Raw genomic sequence first — 19,657 nt, 5'->3', positions numbered from 1 at the left:
GTATGGTGTAGTGTGTGTGTGTGTGTTTATTATTTGCGTTTTTCCGTTAACCTTATCACGGAAGCCTACTCGTTCGTTCGGCGAGTGAGTAGATACTCATTTTGTCCCGTCCCTGAAACACACTGATCCAGAGTTGCTCTGTAAAGTAATATTCAGAGTCCTTGCGCACCACACATTAGAAAATGATGAATTCCAGCTCCTTTTTGTTGTGTGTTTTTCTGTAATTTACTATTTGTAATTACCTTTTTGTGTATGTGTGTGTGTGTGTTTATTATTTGCGTTTTTCCGTTAACCTTATCACGGAAGCCTACTCGTTCGTTCGGCGAGTGAGTAGATACTCATTTTGTCCCGTCCCTGAAACACACTGATCCAGAGTTGCTCTGTAAAGTAATATTCAGAGTCCTTGCGCACCACACATTAGAAAATGATGAATTCCAGCTCCTTTTTGTTGTGTGTTTTTCTGTAATTTACTATTTGTAATTACCTTTTTGTGTATGTGTGTGTGTGTGTTTATTATTTGCGTTTTTCCGTTAACCTTATCACGGAAGCCTACTCGTTCGTTCGGCGAGTGAGTAGATACTCATTTTGTCCCGTCCCTGAAACACACTGATCCAGAGTTGCTCTGTAAAGTAATATTCAGAGTCCTTGCGCACCACACATTAGAAAATGATGAATTCCAGCTCCTTTTTGTTGTGTGTTTTTCTGTAATTTACTATTTGTAATTACCTTTTTGTGTATGTGTGTGTGTGTGTTTATTATTTGCGTTTTTCCGTTAACCTTATCACGGAAGCCTACTCGTTCGTTCGGCGAGTGAGTAGATACTCATTTTGTCCCGTCCCTGAAACACACTGATCCAGAGTTGCTCTGTAAAGTAATATTCAGAGTCCTTGCGCACCACACATTAGAAAATGATGAATTCCAGCTCCTTTTTGTTGTGTGTTTTTCTGTAATTTACTATTTGTAATTACCTTTTTGTGTGTGTGTGTGTGTGTGTTTATTATTTGCGTTTTTCCGTTAACCTTATCACGGAAGCCTACTCGTTCGTTCGGCGAGTGAGTAGATACTCATTTTGTCCCGTCCCTGAAACACACTGATCCAGAGTTGCTCTGTAAAGTAATATTCAGAGTCCTTGCGCACCACACATTAGAAAATGATGAATTCCAGCTCCTTTTTGTTGTGTGTTTTTCTGTAATTTACTATTTGTAATTACCTTTTTGTGTATGTGTGATGATGAATTCCAGCTCCTTTTTGTTGTGTGTTTTTCTGTAATTTACTATTTGTAATTACCTTTTTGTGTATGTGTGTGTGTGTGTGTGTGTGTGTGTGTGTGTGTGTGTAGAGGGAGACCTACACTGTTGGGGCCTGATTCCATATTCTTAAGTTTCTGTCTTACAAGTCTTGGAATACCTCATTAGTCACTGCATTCATGCCGTGCACACACTGTGATGTGTCTACCACACCTACAGCAACTTTTGCCGAGGGTCTTGTTCTCGTCTTTGGGGGAACGTCTGCTCTGTTTTTCAAAACAATTGCTCCATTGCATTTTCTGGCAAATAATTCGGAGACAGTCACCATGTCCCGCTTGCCCGTCGGGTGTGTGAGTCAGTTGTTGGAAGAGAGTTAGTCAGGAATTTCAGATGTGACAGTGACAGATGGTGCAAGTGAAAGACAGACGTACATCGTCAGGTGTGCTTCAGACGTGGTATGTGACTCAGATGCCTCAGAAGCCGTTTCAGGCGTTTGTCAGATTTTGTGTGTCAGAGTAGAAATGTTTTACTGTGAGACTGAATCCTCGACGTAAGACGTGCGATGGAAACTCGTTGCAGGTTCGAGTGGAGAGCAGCGAGGTGCAGGTGACGGTGCGTCTGGCCAACCACCTGGAGCTGCAGAAGGGAGCCACTACCCCAAGACACCACTCCTCCAGGCTCATCTTCGGTGATACCGACAACAACGTCGTCTACCACCAACGGGTCACGTCAGTACACACACACACACACACACACACGTCTTTCTCACACCTTCTCCAAATGGCGCGTTTTGATATTTGTTTTGGAGGGTTAAGAAGAGTTAGTTGAGACGGAAGATGGGAGATGTACTCTTCCTGGGAGAGAGTGTGAGGGAGAAGGGTGAATGTTACATATGAGAGAGAGAGAGAGAGAGAGAGAGAGAGAGAGAGAGAGAGAGAGAGAGAGAGAGAGGAGTGATATCGATAGATGATCGGATGGAGGAGAAGGAAAGGAGGCCTTAGTGGAGAAAGAGCCATCTTCATTGTGAAGGAAGAGGTAGATGTAACCGTGGAAGGAGGGAGGATGGGAGGGGAAGGTTCAGCCATGCGCAAAGGGGAGGGGGAGGTTGTTTTTGTTATGAATCGGATCGCAGTGAACAGCGTTTAGTGTAGCTCCTTTACATTACTTATTAAGTCAACACATACATAGCCAGTATGCTGGAGATACACTAATCAATATATAGTCCTACTATACACAAGCTCAGTATGCTGCAGATACACTAAACCAACTTATTATCACTAAATACACTTAGCATCTGGGAATATAATAAATAAGTGTTTATGGATCAGAAGAATCTGCTTATGATCATTTACATAATCCAGAGTTTTGTATCACACTTGTATTCTTTGACCTAAGTTAAAGCTTTAAGATAAAGTTTCTTTCCTTGTGAGCAAAATTATATTGGTCTGTAAATGTGCTTGATAATTTTTTGATTATCATTAATGTAACTAACTAAAATTTAATGTAATTCGCTCTCATATCTGATAATTGCACCTTTAACTCTTTAACAATGATTTATTTTTACGTCTTATTTCATCAGTTTTCGATGAAGAAAATAAAGTCTGCCTTCAGTGGATTTCGTCAGACAGGCCTAAGTCAGTGCGTTTACAAACTGCGGCATTGACTTATAGAAACTTAAGTATCTTTTGCATAATAGATTATTTATGAGGAGAATCATAACGGTAAGTCGCCTGGTGTTTGTGTATGCAGGGACGCAGCGTTGGTGGTGTGCGAGTCCGTGACGCGGGTGGTGACGGTGAACCGTGCACAGAATGGCGACGAACTGGCCGTCAACTTCATCTCCGAGACCTGGGGTGAGCGAGTGTGCTCTACCTCGAGCACCACCGCCTTAATATTTCCTGCCACGCTTATTACCTCAAACCCACCACTTGTACCCAACGACATTTATGCAATTCTTATACGTAATATCCCACCATCTGAACGCTGTGTTTGTCCTCGCTGCCTAACTCGTTGAACTTGGGACTAATCTTAATGTAGCATGATATAGCAGCAGTATGCTGAAAATGGTGTTTAGGATTATCATATTTTTGATGAGAAATTGACGGTAACCTTAGGCTACAATAACCAACCAAGACCAGAGAGCGGCGGGCCATTAGCACGGTAGACTGTCGTGCCTTTAAGAGATATGGAGACTCCCTCAAAATACAACCATCAATGAACTTCAGTATGTTCACCTGTTAACATGTATTCAGTGTTGAGTAACCTGAATCCATTAGGCAGCTCCATGAATTAAAGCATGGTGTTTGGTATTTGATATCCTGATCAATTAATACACCTAGAATTAAGTTGCATAAACTCATGACTGTTCCTTATATTCAGCTGCCCTAAAACCATTATTTGCACCTATCGTTCAGTTACTTGAACTCGGCAAATGTACCCAGTACATACTAAGTGTATCCTTGCCATGTATTGAATTATTCCTTACACACAATAACAATAACCTTTAAGCAAGATGGTTGTTGCTGATGTACAATGGGGTTAACCACCTTGAGTACATTGTCAACCGATTTGCCATCAGAATTTTAGTTTTATGCGCTGCAGATATATATATATATATATATATATATATATATATATATATATATATATATATATATATATATATATATATATATATATATATATATATATAAGATTCTTCCATTTTTACCTAAGTAAGTAGTAGTGTGAATGAAGATCATTAGAGTGCTGTTAGTAAGAGAAGACGTTCCTAACTTTTTTCCCCTGACCAGCTGGTCTGGACGTGCAGAGCTGCTACTCACCCCGCTACCTGCCGCGTCCTCAGCCCTCCGTCCAACCCAACACCGCTCCCACACTAGCTCCATCCATCCACGGTAAGTATACCACCATACCTTAGATTCGTCTGTGGTTTTTAGAATGGATAATAATCAGTATCATCATAGTGCATGACATGACTTGACGAATCATTCATAAGGTGATTCAAATATGAAGTTTGGCATGGGCACTTCCATGACTTTCCTTATCCAGAAATAGTTTAGAACCATATAGGATTTTGCCTATTTCAAATAATAGCATCTTTTTCAGGTTGAGGTCTTAAAAACAATGGAGATGTAATGTTATATTTCGTTTTTGAAATTATGCCGTTATTATATCGAGTTAAGCAGGAATTTGAAAGTTTAAATATTGAACAGAAATATATCACTGACATACCACATAAAGATCTTACAGTCAGCAAAATATGGAGGATGTTAGGTACTGTAAAAGCTACTCTGATCTCATCTACTCTTGGACAGATTGCTTAGTTCGTTGACGTCTGCCGTGTACCATGAACTCTACGTTTCACACCTTTCTTGCCACTTCATCTTGGTTTGTGAATCTGTGCTACCATCCGTGATGATGGCTGTTGAGATGTCCTGAGAATGCTTGCAAGCATTCATGTCTAGTTTGGGATGCACATCTTTGAAAACACATACCACAGTTTATGTTTGAAATCAGCTAATACATCTGTAATTACACTCTCAGGTGTCTTCCAGTAACAGTCATTTTGTGCGGTATGCTGAGCCCCTGGAGGCGTGATGCATATTTCTAGCAGCCACTGGCCATATGCTAATATGTCTACGAACAATAGCAGAGTCTGCTGCAGTCACGGCACACCTCAAGTTCCTCCACAGACCCATCACGCTCTCCCCTCCGCCTCGACTTTGGTCCCTCCCGTAGCTTCTCATTCCTCTTACTCGTCTTCCCCCACAAACACCGGTACCGCTTGCTTCGTCATACCAAGCACATCTCGAACATCGTCCCTCTATGTTGCCCTCGCACTGAGACCGAGACTAAGGGATATTACTGGGGATTCAGTCTTCGATAGACACAGGCAATAAGCTGCTCTTCATTCTTGAGTGGAAATGAAAATCAGGCTACCCTACTTACGTGACCCCGCATCCCAGCGTTGGTTTCGCCTCTCAGCTCACTCGCTAGGCATCCCAGCTAGGCCTAACCATGAATAACTCCCATCATATACTACTGAGTGCGTATTCAAGACATTCAGTGCGTTACCATAAATGAGTAGGGCAATGAAGCGGAATTATCCATTCAGCTTCGTGGGTATGTATAGGAGCTACTCTGAGTTCTGTAATACCACGATGACAGCGCCCGTAGGAAGCTTACAGCTCATGCAGAAGCCTTCGCATATTTTCCTTTTCGTGGTCATGGTTTGGGAAGTGTGTGTTGGGGGGGGGGGGGTTGTTAATGAATTCTTTGCTCTTGTCTGAAGCTTTTTAAGTAAAATGCACAGTAGGCACAACAGCTGATTGCAGAGTCGTTCTGTCACTCGCCAAATATGACGGACTGTACATAATCTCTGCTGCACCGTACAAATATTATTTTGACCTTCGGTGAAATTAGTGTTTAACGCCATTTTCACCGATCATGTGAAAAAATTACCTCGTGATACTCGACATGGTTACTTAAAAAAATAGTTATTCTGGCTTATGGAAAACGAAAACCAGAAAAACACGGAGTGGAAAGGGGCGCACTTGACTGCTGCATCACACACAACACCACAATCTGAAACATTAAAGTAAAAAATTGGTGTGTATTTATTATGGTATGAATGGATAAGTAAATCCAATAAACATCATTATAGAGATAAAAAATAAGCCTCGATGGCGCAGTAGGCAGCGCGTGAGTCTCATAATCTCAAGGTCGTGAGTTCGATCCTCACTCGGGGCAAATATTTTCTACGTAGACAGGTGAGCAGTAGCTGAGGTATAGTCGAATCCGAACAGTAACTCATAGTCAGCCGAGAATGAATATTGAGAGCAAAGTCTAATAGTTTTCTCAGCTCGACGTCAGGGCTGAGGTAAGTTTGGCCTAACTTTCACTCTGATTATGTTCCGTTAATCATATGGACAAGTTAATCCCATACACCACTTCCTGTATGCAATGGTCTCCACATGCAAGTCATTGGTAGTAAAACTCGTTTTCTGTTTGGTACGGATTTTAGAGCCGCGCTGTTAATCGATACTTTAGGTTTACAGAAAAACAGACTTCCCATGCCGGGAATCGAACCCGGGCCTCCTGGGTGAAAGCCAGGTATCCTAGCCACTAGACCACATGGGATATGAAAGTATATAGTTACACGTTAAAACAAGTTCTTTACATGCGGGAAACCTATGTACGTATAACGCACACCAGTCAAAATAAAGATTAAGTAAATTCTTAGATTAATTCACCATCACCTTTAAATGCTAATTAAGTTAAGATTCCATTCGGAAACCTTACACTGACTCATCTTAAAAACTAGCAGTGATCAAAATTCCATTTTCTGCTGTGAAACACTGAATTCAATATTTATTTGTGATTTGTTTATAGAATACTTATATCCTAAAATGTTTTATGTAGTAGGTAAACCCAGGTATACATAAAGCTACACATTTCTGTGGCAGATACCGCATAAAACCCGTTAGAAATATTCATGAGTTTATTCTGAAGCTGTATGATAATAGAGCTCTTATCAGATTGAAATTGATGGGCATGTAGATTATTATGTCTATGATAATGATAAAAATAAAAGTAGTTGTAATTACAATTTTGGTCAACAAGATATATGCACGATATGGTTACATACATGTAAATCAGACACTGGATTTGTAGTGCGGAGTTTCATATTTCTTGTAGACAACAGATTGGGATCTCAAATTTTGTTGTTCATCGGGACAGTGATAATAATCACGCGCTTGACTAATTTTGGTGACTACAGTAATCAAAGGAATGACTGGTTAGTCATGAATATATCAAGGTCTTTGGGTTTAAGTTACTATAGATTTTACTAACCATAAAGAACTCGTATAGAAGAATGCTAACACGAATATACCCCTGGGATACGCAACTTAGCAGGGAAAGAGCACAAAAGCAAATGGATGAGTTGAGAAGTGCTGTTTAACATTCAGGCTTGTGGAGGAGCAAACAGGTTTAGTCGTAGACTTTAAACGAAGTATTTTTCAAATTATTTTCATAAGTACTCATGTTGTTACTTTCACTAACGTTTTAGGGTGATTCCTTGAGTCATGAAAAATGAGTGATTTCCAATGTCCGAATTAAAACGTTTACCGATGAGTTCTTATCCATTACTGCGAGTGAAATCAGGCAACTGTAAACCTTGACTAGTTGCTTATATCGATTATCAAAGCCTTTGATAATTCTGAATGACTGGATTGAATCGCCTCTCAACCTTCTCTTTTCTCAAATGAATAAGTGAAGGTCTTCTAGTATGCAGTTGTTTTATCTTCAGCCCCGGTGTCTTATTCTTGCACGTCAGTTGTATGCTGGTGCAGTTTCAGGTTGAAGTCTGAGTGTATTTTTTTTTTCCTCAATTTACTCTTGTACCAAAGATTTTTCTGGAGCCCAGTAAGCCAGGCAGAAGAGGTTGAGAAAACTTGTTGCCAACATGTGCTGGCGGCAGACGGCTAACTTACCTTGCCCGCCTGTCTGTTGCAACATATAATTGCTTCTGCTTTTTTGTATTTAGGTAATAGCCATGAATCTGCGCAGTCACATTCCTCGTGAATATCCCCTGCAGCAAGTATTGATATTCTTTTTTTCGGGTTCCACTTTTACCGTATGTCCTTTACCCGTGAGGGTGTGGTTGTTTTTCTAGAAAAGAAGACCTACCTTTGTTGTGTGTTGACGTCATGTTATGCGTACTTCTGGAAGCCAGACTCATCGACAGTGCTTCACGGGCCATGTGAAGACACTTGAAATGTTATTACAAGGGCCATGGCTAGGTTGGTCTCCACACATGCCATTGCCTGGCCTCCACTAAAACTTGATAAGGCAGTTCATCAGATGACTAATTCTCTCTCACCCATACAAACACATATAGAGATAGAAATAGATAGAGTACTTTGATAATCGCACGCAGTGAATAGTAATGGTACTGCCGAAAGAGCAGTTTTTACTATGAGCATGACAGCGTTCAAGGCCAGGGTCTAATCACACCCCTTAATGTAGATGGCTTTAAGATCACATACTTTGTTCACTGTTGTATTTTCTAAACTTCGTACTTTCAACCAAAGAAGAGCAAGCAGGAATCACAGCGCTAAGGGACCAAACCGCTGTTCCTTACCTGATCACATGCTTTTAACAGTAAAAAGAGAGAAAGAGAGAGAAAAAAAAGATTCAAGAAAAATCCATTATTGCTTACCAACAAGATAATGGGACTACTCAAGGACTGTGATTCCTTGGGTGCTCTGTAAGTCAAAGGTGTTTCTGGCTCGCGCAGTTTCCCCTCCCCCTCCTTTTCTGGTAAACAAGGTGAGCTGGTAACGCGGCATGGCCCAAGAATTATATCTCCTCAGGATGAGGGCAGCAGCTATGTTGTTAGCGGTGTTACAGTTTGACTAACATTTAACATTAGTAAGGACATACTGTACAACCTTTCCTTCCTAGTAAAAGTAATCCCTCACAAATGAGGAAAACCCATTGATCAGTTTACTTTGGTAGCACATGTACAGTAAGCAAGGGATGGTGTTACCTGAATACGTAAATCTGGGGGGAAACAAGTAGTTCAGTGATGATACTAGTGTGAGAAACTTACGTAAATCTGTGCGGTCGTCATTAAGGGTCGTATCGTCGTCTTCAACGGTTGCTACACTGTCGTGTTCAAGATGCTAACCACATCTCGGTCATGAACGAACTGACTGCAGTTAAGTCCAGCGCTGTCGTGGTGTTATTGATGGTTAGTATCCTCTGAAAACGCGGTTTACTTTTTTGTATGCCTAACCATTCAGATCCGATAAGATTATTGGTTTCAAGATGTCTCACAACTTTTTCCTGGTACGGGCTCAACTGATACCTGTTAAAATGAGGGGTATTTGGTCACGTTTCAGGGAAGGATGCATTAGATTTTCTATTAAAACTTTATAATTTCTCTCTGAACAGGTTCATGGGCGTTGTTAGTAATTAATCATATTTTTATGAGTATTGCAATTGGTACAGTATTTTTTCATATCTTTAGAAAGGCTTGTGAGTAAATCAGGCAGTTTTAAGACGGCAAATACTATTTTTTTCTTTAGGTATTGATTAATGATTGCTTTTACATTTACACATATGTATCACATCTGAAAATTGCCGTTGTATTCGGTATGCATGTGATATATTTTTTTGTTCAAGGATTATGAAAAGTTGTTTAGGATGATTTGAGGAATATAAATCGTTTTAAACCATTGATGCCTGAGGAAGAGTGGTCCTCTGAACGATGTTCTTACTTATGATGTCCACTAGTGTTTTATTCATTTGAATTACATACATTGAAAACGTAGAGTACTCATACTGTTGCTTGAATAATTTGAAATGATGCAGTGACTAGGTTTCCATTCTTTCATATCATTGGAAGTGATCAGTGAGAGTTTTAAAAGATAACGTAAAAACAAACAATTAGAAAAAAAAGAATTATGGACAGTTGATGATGATTCAGCAACTAGATTTACGATATATATGACTTGTGTCGGTGGTGAATGAAGCCAGTTTCCTACATCTGGTCAGGAGGTGGTGGCAAGGCTGCAGCAGGCGTCGGTGGCAACGATGGTGGTGATGGCGTGTCGCGGGGAGGCGGAACTCGGCGCGCCTGCCTCCACACCTGCGGGAACAAACTCACCTGTGCCCACAACTGCTGTAAGGTAATTCATCCTCGCCATGTCTATGCACGTAGTTGGCTGGTTGTAACTCACTTTTATTGCACCATAAAAACATCCTGTTACAGCTGTGTTAGTTATCACAAACACCCGAATGATGGTTGAGATCTACCGAATGGTAGAATTATGACTTGAAATCTGTAATGGTGGTTTTGATATAGCCAGTTACAATCGGTGTATTCAGAGTCAGCTTGTGAATACACATAGTAGTCACGAACAAAAGTACCCATCGAGGCGAGGCAGCAAATGAAACATAAATGGGCTGAAGATGTATTTACAAAGAGAAAATAATTAATCAAAGACTTTTCAAGGAAGTGAAAAACCTGCCTCTCAATAAGGAGTTCGTAGGTGCATTTTCAAGATTCTGAGGTGGAAAGAAAATATACAGAGACCACAACGGTCCGCCCTTAAGTTGCCGACGTACACACGGTTACCACTTGACGCAGAAGCTGGGTGAGTTGGGGGCATACAAGCAGCCATGTTTCCTGAGTAGAAACGGGAGTGATATCTTTAGTAGAGGGAGAGGTAATCAACACTATGACGCGGGGTTTTGAGATCAGACTGGGAGAGCTGACGCTGCGGTGGTCTTGACTGTCAAGTGAGTATGGAGAGTTGGAAGCAACTCACATGTGGGATGGATCCTCCAGTTGCCAAGTACGTCATAAGAATTAAGATACTGGGAAGTTGTAAACATAGGTTTGATAAATACGTGACTGGTAAGGCTGGGTGTAGGTAGGAGCTGTCTGGTATGGTCCGACAGGCTTTCAGTATTTTCCTATACTAGCTTATTCGGCCAGCTTTGAACCTCGCTTGGACCAGTTTGTGGACCAGAATAAGGTCATGTTCACTACACCCTCATCTTCACCATACTTTTTCTGTACTACATCCTCGACAACCCTTCGTTTAATCCATGCTGGTAAGGCCGTCATCACCAATACCCACCTAGGCGATTGTCTGGCGTTGTAACTTTTTCCACCGACAGACAATCAGGATCACCAACATTGTAGTAGTATTAAGTTCTTATATTCTTATGTCGCCAAGGTAAACTTACGCCGCTACAGGTTTCCAGTTGCTCAAATGTCACAACACCTTTTTGTTAACGAGATACTCGAAATTTTAAGATTGTATCCACTTTTCGCATCTACTCGATGAAACTCACCATATGAGAGACCATGCAATGTATGCTTACTGTAAAGCTTTATGTACTGAACCAATTTTGTAACAACCTATGTAATATTTGCTTACTGGGTCTGACAAACTTCTCTGCAAACCTTTTGGACTACCGTTCACAGGTTCAGTATGGAGTGCACAATAATCTTACTGAGGATTCTGTCACAAATCAAACTAAAAATATCCATAACTATTCTCAACCTTACATTATTCGGGTTATTACTATCAGATATCGGATTGCCATATGAGGAGTAATTAGTTGTACCACACAATAGATCACTGGTCAAATGACTTGTTTTATCCTGGTAAAAAGTGTGAGTCGATATTCGTGCATATTAAAGGTAGGTATTTACATGTATTCAGAATTATATGAAAACGAAACCAACTTGATATGATCCGTGAACTTTCCAGAGCTCTGGAGAATATCTGAAGTTGAAGTTTGATATCGGGCTTTGTCTCTTCTTTTTCATTAACTTTTCCATATTCCAGTTAAGATCCGTGTGTGGCGGAGTGGCGACGGAAATGGACGAAGGCAGCAAGGATGAATATGTACATGTGTATATATGTATATGTCTGTGTATGTATATGTATGTATTTGTGCGTACGTGGGCGTTTATGTATGTGCATATGTATGTGGGTAGGTTGGGCCATTCCTCGTCTGTTTCCTTGCGCTACCTCGCTGACGCGGGAGACGGCAGTATAATAAAAAAAAGAAATTTTGTATATATATATATATATATATATATATATATATATATATATATATATATATATATATATATATATATATATATATTATATAATATGTGCGTGTGTGTATGTGTGTGTGTGTGTGTATGAATAAGCAACACCCGCGATGGGCCGGATGTTCCTTATGTTTACCACAATTATGTGCACTTGTAGGTTGGCGTGAGTGGTGGGCATCAGGGCAGCAGCAGCAGCCGGGGAGTGCCGTCAGTGGTGCAAGAGATCCGTAAGAGGGCCAGCCAGCTGCCGGCGACGCCCAAGATGAAGGTAAGCAGGGCACAGGCTGGCTCACTCCTCACCACTCCTGCCTGGCCAGCATCTTTACGTTTGTTGCTCACTTCTCGTGTTTGGCTCTAGCAACTTCATGACGACGGGACGACCCTTGGTTATAATCATCTGTTTTTTAACCTTAAGGGTTAGGTCAAAGGCCGGGTCGTAACGTCGTGTTCGAACGGTTGAACTGATGTTTCTGTAACTGAATCGTAAATGACAATAACCTAACATTTCATAATTCTGATCTTGATAGAGCTTTGCCTGTAAACAGATCTTACATTCTGGACTAATTCTTGATGGATTAACATATTTTTCCCTCCTGTGTCTCCTCACCAGATCGGTGGTAGTGATGCAAAGAAACTTTTCTCAAAGTTCAGATACTCTCCGCACCGTCCTCGCTTGTTGCCCAGACCAGCTGCTCCCGTGTCACAGGCGACGTCTCTCGCAACCAACGACACCAGTCAGCCCACCGCCAACCAAAACATCCGCCATCCCATCGGTACCCAAAACATTCGTCAGTCCACCCCCAACCAAAACATCCGACAGCCCATCGCCCACCAAAGTCTCCGCCAACCCACCCCCCAAAAAAAAACCCGCCAGCCCACCTCCAACCAAAACATCCGCCAACCCACTTCCAACCAAAATATCCGACAGCCCATCGCCTACCAAAGCTTCCGCCAGACCAAACCTAACCAAAACATCCGCCAGTCCATCGTCAACCAAAGTCTCCGCCAACCCACCCCCAACCAAAACATCCGCCAGACCACCCCTAACCAAAATATCCGCCAGCCCATCGCCAACCAAAGTCTCCGCCAACCTACCCCCAACCAAAACATCTGCCAGCCTATCGGTACCCAAAACATCCGCCAGCCCATCGCCAACCAAAACATCCGTCAACCCATCCCCAGCCAAACCCTCCGCCAGCCCATCTCTAACCAAAACTTCCGTCAGCCCATCGGTACCCAGAACATTCGCCAGCCCAACCCCAACCAAAACCTCCGCCAGCACAACACCAACCAAAACCGCCAGCCCATCGCTAACCAAAACGTTTGCCAGGCTACCGCCAGCCAAAACATCCCTCAACCTGTCGTTAGCCAAAACTCCCGCCATACCTTCGCCAACCAAAACATCTGCCAGCCTATCGCCAACCAAAACATCGGCCAACCTATCGCCAACCATAACATCCGCCAACCCATCGGCATCCATGATAACGGTCAAGCCATTGCCAACCAAAGCATTCGCCAACCAAACGTCAACCAAAACGCACGGCAACCCATCGCAAACCAACATGCATATCAACCTATTGTCAACCAAGACAAACACCAACTCGGTTTTAACCAAAGCACGCGGCAAACCATCTTTAACCAAAATATTCGCCAATCCTATGCAAACCAAAACGGACTTGGGTCCGATGCTAGTCAGGGCCCAATCCGGCAATGTTCAAACCAAGCAGTTGGTGCATTCCAGTCTATCCCTCACGGAACATACTTTGCCAACCAACAGCAGACAGATACGTTGATTGATGAGGATGTTCTGCAGGAATTTGAGAACGTCAGTAACTTTGATGGGGATGAATGGCAAGATGATTTTCCTGACATGGAAACCGACATGACTGAGGAAAACTACCCAGCTGTGTCTGCAGCTGAGGAAGAGAACTCAGACGCTTTCGCCGAGCCCCTGGGTATAGAGGACCCAGAACCTTCCTCATCCGATCTGTCTGCTGCTTCTTGGAATAAGTTCCAAGCTCGACAGCAACAGTCAGGGATAAGCTGCAATCAACAGTCGGCATCTAATTTGTCGACAACATCCAATCTCTCAAAGCGCCACGTAGAGGCACCAACAGCACCGCTAAATATTGGCGAGCCGAATTCAGAGAGCCAGGTTCAGCCTGGACAACAAGGGGTAGAACTGCCTGGGTTTGAACAAGAGCCACATAACTTAACAGAGATTCACAGTGAAGCAGAACAATGGCCGCCGTGGATCCTAGATGGACAAATTCATCACACACAGAGACCTTTACAACCTGCGCAAGCAAATCAAAATCAAATGGCAGAAAGACAAGCTAATCAAATCCAAGGGTCATCGCATGCTTTTGAAGCCCCAGCAGGGCAGAACAAAAGGTCCATACACCCTTCAGTATCGCAAGCCAACAAGGTTTCGAGGCCATTAGGATATGGAACACGAATCAGTCAGAGCCATAAGCCATTAATGTCTCAAGCAACACAAATGAATAAGTTCCAGAGACCATTGCGATTTCAAGGAACTCGAGTGAATCTGAACCAAAGGCCACTGGGACCTTATGTAGGCCAAATGAATCAGATCCGAATGCCGTTAGGGGCTCAAGAAACACAAGTGAATCAGATCCAGATGCCATTAAGGGCTCAAGGAACACAAGTGAATCAGATCCAAACGCCATTAAGCGCTCAAGGAACACAAGAGAATCAGATCCAAATGCCACTAAGAGCTCAAGAAACACAATTGAATCAGATCCAGATGCCATTAAGATCTCACGGAACGCAAGTGAATCAGATCCAAATGCCATTGGGACGGTCGGGACCACCAGTCAGTCAGCTTCAGAGGCTACTACGACCTGTGGCTGGACAAGCTAACCAGATTCAAAGGCCCATACGAACAACTGGACAAGTTGGTCAGAACGAAACACCTCTAAAGCCACCTAGTGGACAGACTTACTGGGGGGAAATTCATCCTTTCGGTGCTGAGGACTTAGAGATTCAAAATGCAGCATTACCATTACATTCACAGATCAATCAAATGTTGCCACCTGCATTCAACCATGAGAGTCAACCAACCTCAAGACTATTTGGTGATCAGTTTCAGGTGTCATCAGATGGATCTGGCAGTGAAAATCAGTGGATAGAACAACCAGAATCTCAAGTAAGCCAGACTACTTTTGAACAGGAGGAGGAGGTCGCTTGTGGTGGCGACAATAACACGCACTACACACCTGTGTGGTATGCACAGAGTACCTCGGGGAGCAATGTCATGCAGCAGGAACCCTTCCCGTCTCAGGTTGGGCTTGCTGCTCCTGGGTATCAAAACCTCGCAGGGAATCAAGTGGCCTCAGCACAAAATAACAGACTTCGTTACTTGCAGGTAAACCCAGGTTGTATGAATTTTTCGGATGAAACGGTTCATCAAGACTGGAATGCAGGACAAGGTCGTGATCATGTGAATCTATCTAATGGCTTGCCTCTGCAGTCAACAAGCCAACAACCATTCGCAGGCGTCTCTTGGGTACCCCAGCACAGTAAACCTGTTGCTGGGATTAAACCATTACCTTCAACTTCCGGACAGTCCAGTGGAAATAAACAGAAGGTAAAAGATGATCCTTTCTCCCACCTCACCAAAGAATGGGTAGAATCGCAGCGCGGGAGGAACCGTAGCAGGGTCAGTAACATCGTGCCAACGTCACAGGGAGCCCGAAGCACTGTTGAGGCTCCCAAGGCCAGCACGGGAACCCAGCATCTTGACGACGACTGGCGAGACTTAGAGATGTTCCAATGGTGCCGGCAGCAGGAGAGGCTGGTGCTGGATTCCCTGTATCAGAAAGGTCAGGCGTCCGCCGTAGACAAGGTGAAAGAACATCAGGAACATTGTGGTGTGTCCCATGCAAGGCAGACCGCACCTCCATCCACGCACCTGGCGAGGCCGGCTGGTACACAGGGTGACGAGACCATCAACCCAGGAAGCCTACACATCACCTACACCAGCGGGAACCGAGGGCCCGCCTTAGGCCTAGGGCTCACGAACATGGGCAGCCTCCAGCAGAATATAAACATAAACCTATCCAGTATGTTGGACAGCGCCAGAAATACGCACAAAGCTGTAGCAACAAATACCTCTCAAGCTTCCAACGGTCAGGTGAGGAGGACCTTCACTACCGTAAACTGGTATGTTATGACAACCTTAAGATTTTAAGTAGTCACATCATACATGAAAACACGATGCACTTGTAATAGCTTAGAATTTCTTGTTTATCGTACCAAGTTGATATCTCTTGAAGCACGACGGTATATGCCAGTTGGGCAAGATCTATGACCAGACTTTTAATGATTAGGTTAAAGTTTGGGATATCATACCCAAGAATCATACCATCGTGCCAAAGAGGCTAAGACTATTACCTTTCATAGTAGTAAGAATCTTTTATGAAAAGGTTTGTTTGGATGGTGCACTGAGCATGTGAAGTATTTATGCAGTAGAGCACATACAGGCCTCTAGGAAAGTACTAGGGGAAATGACTGCGTCAAGTCAGACGCCAGGACAGTTGTCAGGCGAAAGATGACATTTTACCCGGCATGTCTGAGGACTCGAATAACAAAGTGTGATCGCCTCTTGCAAAACTCCATGATGATTAGATATTGTTCAAGGTTATGGCATAAGGGCAATTCCTGGGTTAGGTTTGTAACATGAGATAAATTGTGTACATTCATTATCACGGGCAAGATCGGAAAACAACCTGCTAAAACGGGGAAACGCACGAAAAGAAGAATGGAAATGCCATACTGACAAACACATTTTTTTTTTTTCTTTTTTTTTTTTTTATACTTTGTCGCTGTCTCCCGCGTTTGCGAGGTAGCGCAAGGAAACAGACGAAAGAAATGGCCCCCCCCCCCCATACACATGTACATACACACGTCCACACACGCAAATATACATACCTACACAGCTTTCCATGGTTTACCCCGGACGCTTCACATGCCTTGCTTCAATCCACTGACAGCACGTCAACCCCTGTATACCACATCACTCCAATTCGCTCTATTTCTTGCCCTCCTTTCACCCTCCTGCATGTTCAGGCCCCGATCACACAAAATCCTTTTCACTTCATCTTTCCACCTCCAATTAGGTCTCCCTCTTCTCCTCGTTCCCTCCACCTCCGACACATATATCCTCTTGGTCAATCTTTCCTCACTCATTCTCTCCATGTGCCCAAACCATTTCAAAACACCCTCTTCTGCTCTCTCAACCACGCTCTTTTTATTTCCACACATCTCTCTTACCCTTACGTTACTTACTCGATCAAACCACCTCACACCACACATTGTCCTCAAACATCTCATTTCCAGCACATCCATCCTCCTGCGCACAACTCTATCCATAGCCCACGCCTCGCAACCATACAACATTGTTGGAACCACTATTCCTTCAAACATACCCATTTTTGCTTTCCGGGATAATGTTCTCGACTTCCACACATTTTTCAAGGCTCCCAAAATTTTCGCCCCCTCCCCCACCCTATGATCCACTTCCGCTTCCATGGTTCCATCCGCTGACAGATCCACTCCCAGATATCTAAAACACTTCACTTCCTCCAGTTTTTCTCCATTCAAACTCACCTCCCAATTGACTTGACCCTCAACCCTACTGTACCTAATAACATAGAAACATGAATTATCCTACGCTGCTTCTCAGCCTTAACGAGGGATGAATAAAAAAAAAAAATCACATCCACTAGGATACTTTTCTAGCATTTTTCTGAGCAGCTAAAAAGCCTGTGATTACGCACTCATTTCTACCCTGGAGAGTATGCCTATGACCGCTATCAGTCAATGGCAACCGCCTAAGTAGTTTGTTAGGCTTGACATAATTGACCTCATATACGTAAGTGCATTAAAATAAGGACCCACCAGCCTATGGCATTATGGGGGCCAGGCTTGCAGGAGGAACGTGATGACAGTTGGTTGGCAGCAGAAAGTTTATTTCAAACTACTAGCACCACCGAGTAGTGAAGCTCCTCTTTATGGGTCTACCTCAGAGAACACGCAGCGTTTCCCACACACACACACACACACACACACACATGAGCATGAACTAAAAAATGATGCTGGTGTTTAAGCCGCTTGATTTATTATCAGAGAGAGCATACTTTGGGCTGCACCTAAACCAGTGCAGGAGCATATTGGTTCCACAGTCATTAAGGCCAATACCGATACTAGAGATGAACCTGCTGCAGGTAAAGAAATTCTGCTGCAGAAAAAATGAGGCATTTATACAAAAGCACCAAAAACCTACTCGGAACACATTTAGTGTTGGCCTAAGGAATGAGTAAAATAAGCTTGCTTAAAGAGTTACATATATGTAATATAATGTTTTTTGTTTACCGTTCATTATATAAGTGTATCATTGTACTAAGTATGTGGTGGATCGAAAAAGTGACCAAACAGACATTCTCATGATTTGTAAACAAGGCAAGTAACACGAGCGAAGCTCGAATCTTAAACGATAGAAATGAACGTCGTGAAAAGATGATTCTTTTGGTGTGTATGAAAAGTGGTTGTGAAGATTCGTGAGAAGTGACAGAGTGATGTTAACGTAAACATAATTGTAATCATTTACATTGTTAGATATTCACTTAATTTGAGCAAGAAATGGTAATTAATTACAAGGTTACATGATCATACCCATCCGTGGTTACAGGTGCCTGGTGAGCCCCAGATGCATGATGATCTTCGAGAGTGCCATGAGTCCCAGGTGCCTGGTGAGCCTCAGGTGCGAGGTATCCTGAAGAAGTCTAGCCAGAGGTGAGTTACAAGGAGAATTTCTAAGTATGTTTACGCTGAGCGTGCTGGGCTTGTTAATATGCAGTTAGTGACGGTCATTCTTAATGTGATCTTGATCAGTGCTCATGTTGTTGTATGTGATGTTACTTGTCTTATCTGGCAGTTTTTGTCTCATTGACTCATGGTCATGTTGTCTGGTAGTTATTTTGGTGCTAAGACCGTCTTTTGGTTCAGTGACTCTGATGTCGTCTTGTTGCAGTGTTGTTTGTTTTTGCATGTTAATCGTTTACTTTGAACTGTTGTTTGTGTGGTAGTTGTGTTGTCGTTGGGTGATTAAGGTGTGTCTTGAATGTTGTGTTCTCGTCCAATAATTGTGCTATCGTCATGTGTTGTAGTTACGCCATCCAAATTTGTGATGTCCGATACATTGTTGTTATGAAGCGATTAGCAGTATTGCTGTGAAGTCATTCTCGGTCTACAGTGGAGTTTCTGGTGTTTGAGTTGCAGTGCGTGGAGTGGTCCACCGGATATCTTCGAGGGAATACTTTAACGAAGAAACAGAGGACATAGGTAGTGTGGAGGATAGAGCAGAGAGACAGCATTTGATGGATGTAATGAGGTGAGAAGAGGAGACGCAGAGAGATTCAAACTCGGCGTGTTGATGAGATGAATGCAAGGAAGCGCTTGGGCCCTTCCAGACACTGCGAACAGTACAAGGCTGAAGAAACCTGAAATACTAAAGCGGAAGATGTAAGGAAATTCTGGATAGTGGTATAAGGAAGAAAAGAAAAATTGGAAGAGAAAATATATAGACAGTATTAATGAAGCTAAGGAGGAAAAGGTAAAGATAAGTTACTGTTGCGGCATTAGTATATTTGGGAAGTTCATGGCGGGAGTATGTTTGGAAAACCCATGGCGGGAGTATATTTGGCATGTGATCAGTAACTTTCCAATTTTGTTTATCAGCTGATGGAGGATATAATGCCTC

General features: G+C 42.8%; 1 protein-coding gene and 2 non-coding genes across 3 annotated transcripts in view; 2 read left to right on the top strand and 1 right to left on the bottom strand.

Annotated features, from left to right (window-relative positions):
• Nucleotides 1-18,694, top strand: part of LOC139752267 (uncharacterized) — a 91,673-nt gene extending 72,979 nt beyond the window's left edge. Inside the window, exons 20-27 of the mRNA XM_071668299.1 lie at nucleotides 1,827-1,975; nucleotides 2,997-3,100; nucleotides 4,040-4,141; nucleotides 9,810-9,943; nucleotides 12,032-12,142; nucleotides 12,485-15,726; nucleotides 15,784-15,991; nucleotides 18,641-18,694. Of these exons, the coding sequence (XP_071524400.1) occupies nucleotides 1,827-1,975; nucleotides 2,997-3,100; nucleotides 4,040-4,141; nucleotides 9,810-9,943; nucleotides 12,032-12,142; nucleotides 12,485-15,726; nucleotides 15,784-15,991; nucleotides 18,641-18,694 (4,104 nt within the window). The remainder of the gene's footprint in view (nucleotides 1-1,826; nucleotides 1,976-2,996; nucleotides 3,101-4,039; nucleotides 4,142-9,809; nucleotides 9,944-12,031; nucleotides 12,143-12,484; nucleotides 15,727-15,783; nucleotides 15,992-18,640) is intronic.
• TRNAM-CAU (transfer RNA methionine (anticodon CAU)) lies at nucleotides 5,924-5,996 on the top strand. The gene has a single exon. It is a non-coding gene; the product is annotated as a tRNA-Met (tRNA).
• On the bottom strand, nucleotides 6,315-6,386 carry TRNAE-UUC (transfer RNA glutamic acid (anticodon UUC)). Its single transcript has one exon. It is a non-coding gene; the product is annotated as a tRNA-Glu (tRNA).
• Nucleotides 18,695-19,657: the final 963 nt, after the last annotated feature.

This window comes from Panulirus ornatus, chromosome 12 (assembly GCF_036320965.1).
Source record: "Panulirus ornatus isolate Po-2019 chromosome 12, ASM3632096v1, whole genome shotgun sequence".
NCBI classification, from domain to species: Eukaryota; Metazoa; Arthropoda; class Malacostraca; order Decapoda; family Palinuridae; genus Panulirus; species Panulirus ornatus.
This window is presented reverse-complemented; position numbering and strand designations above follow the sequence as displayed.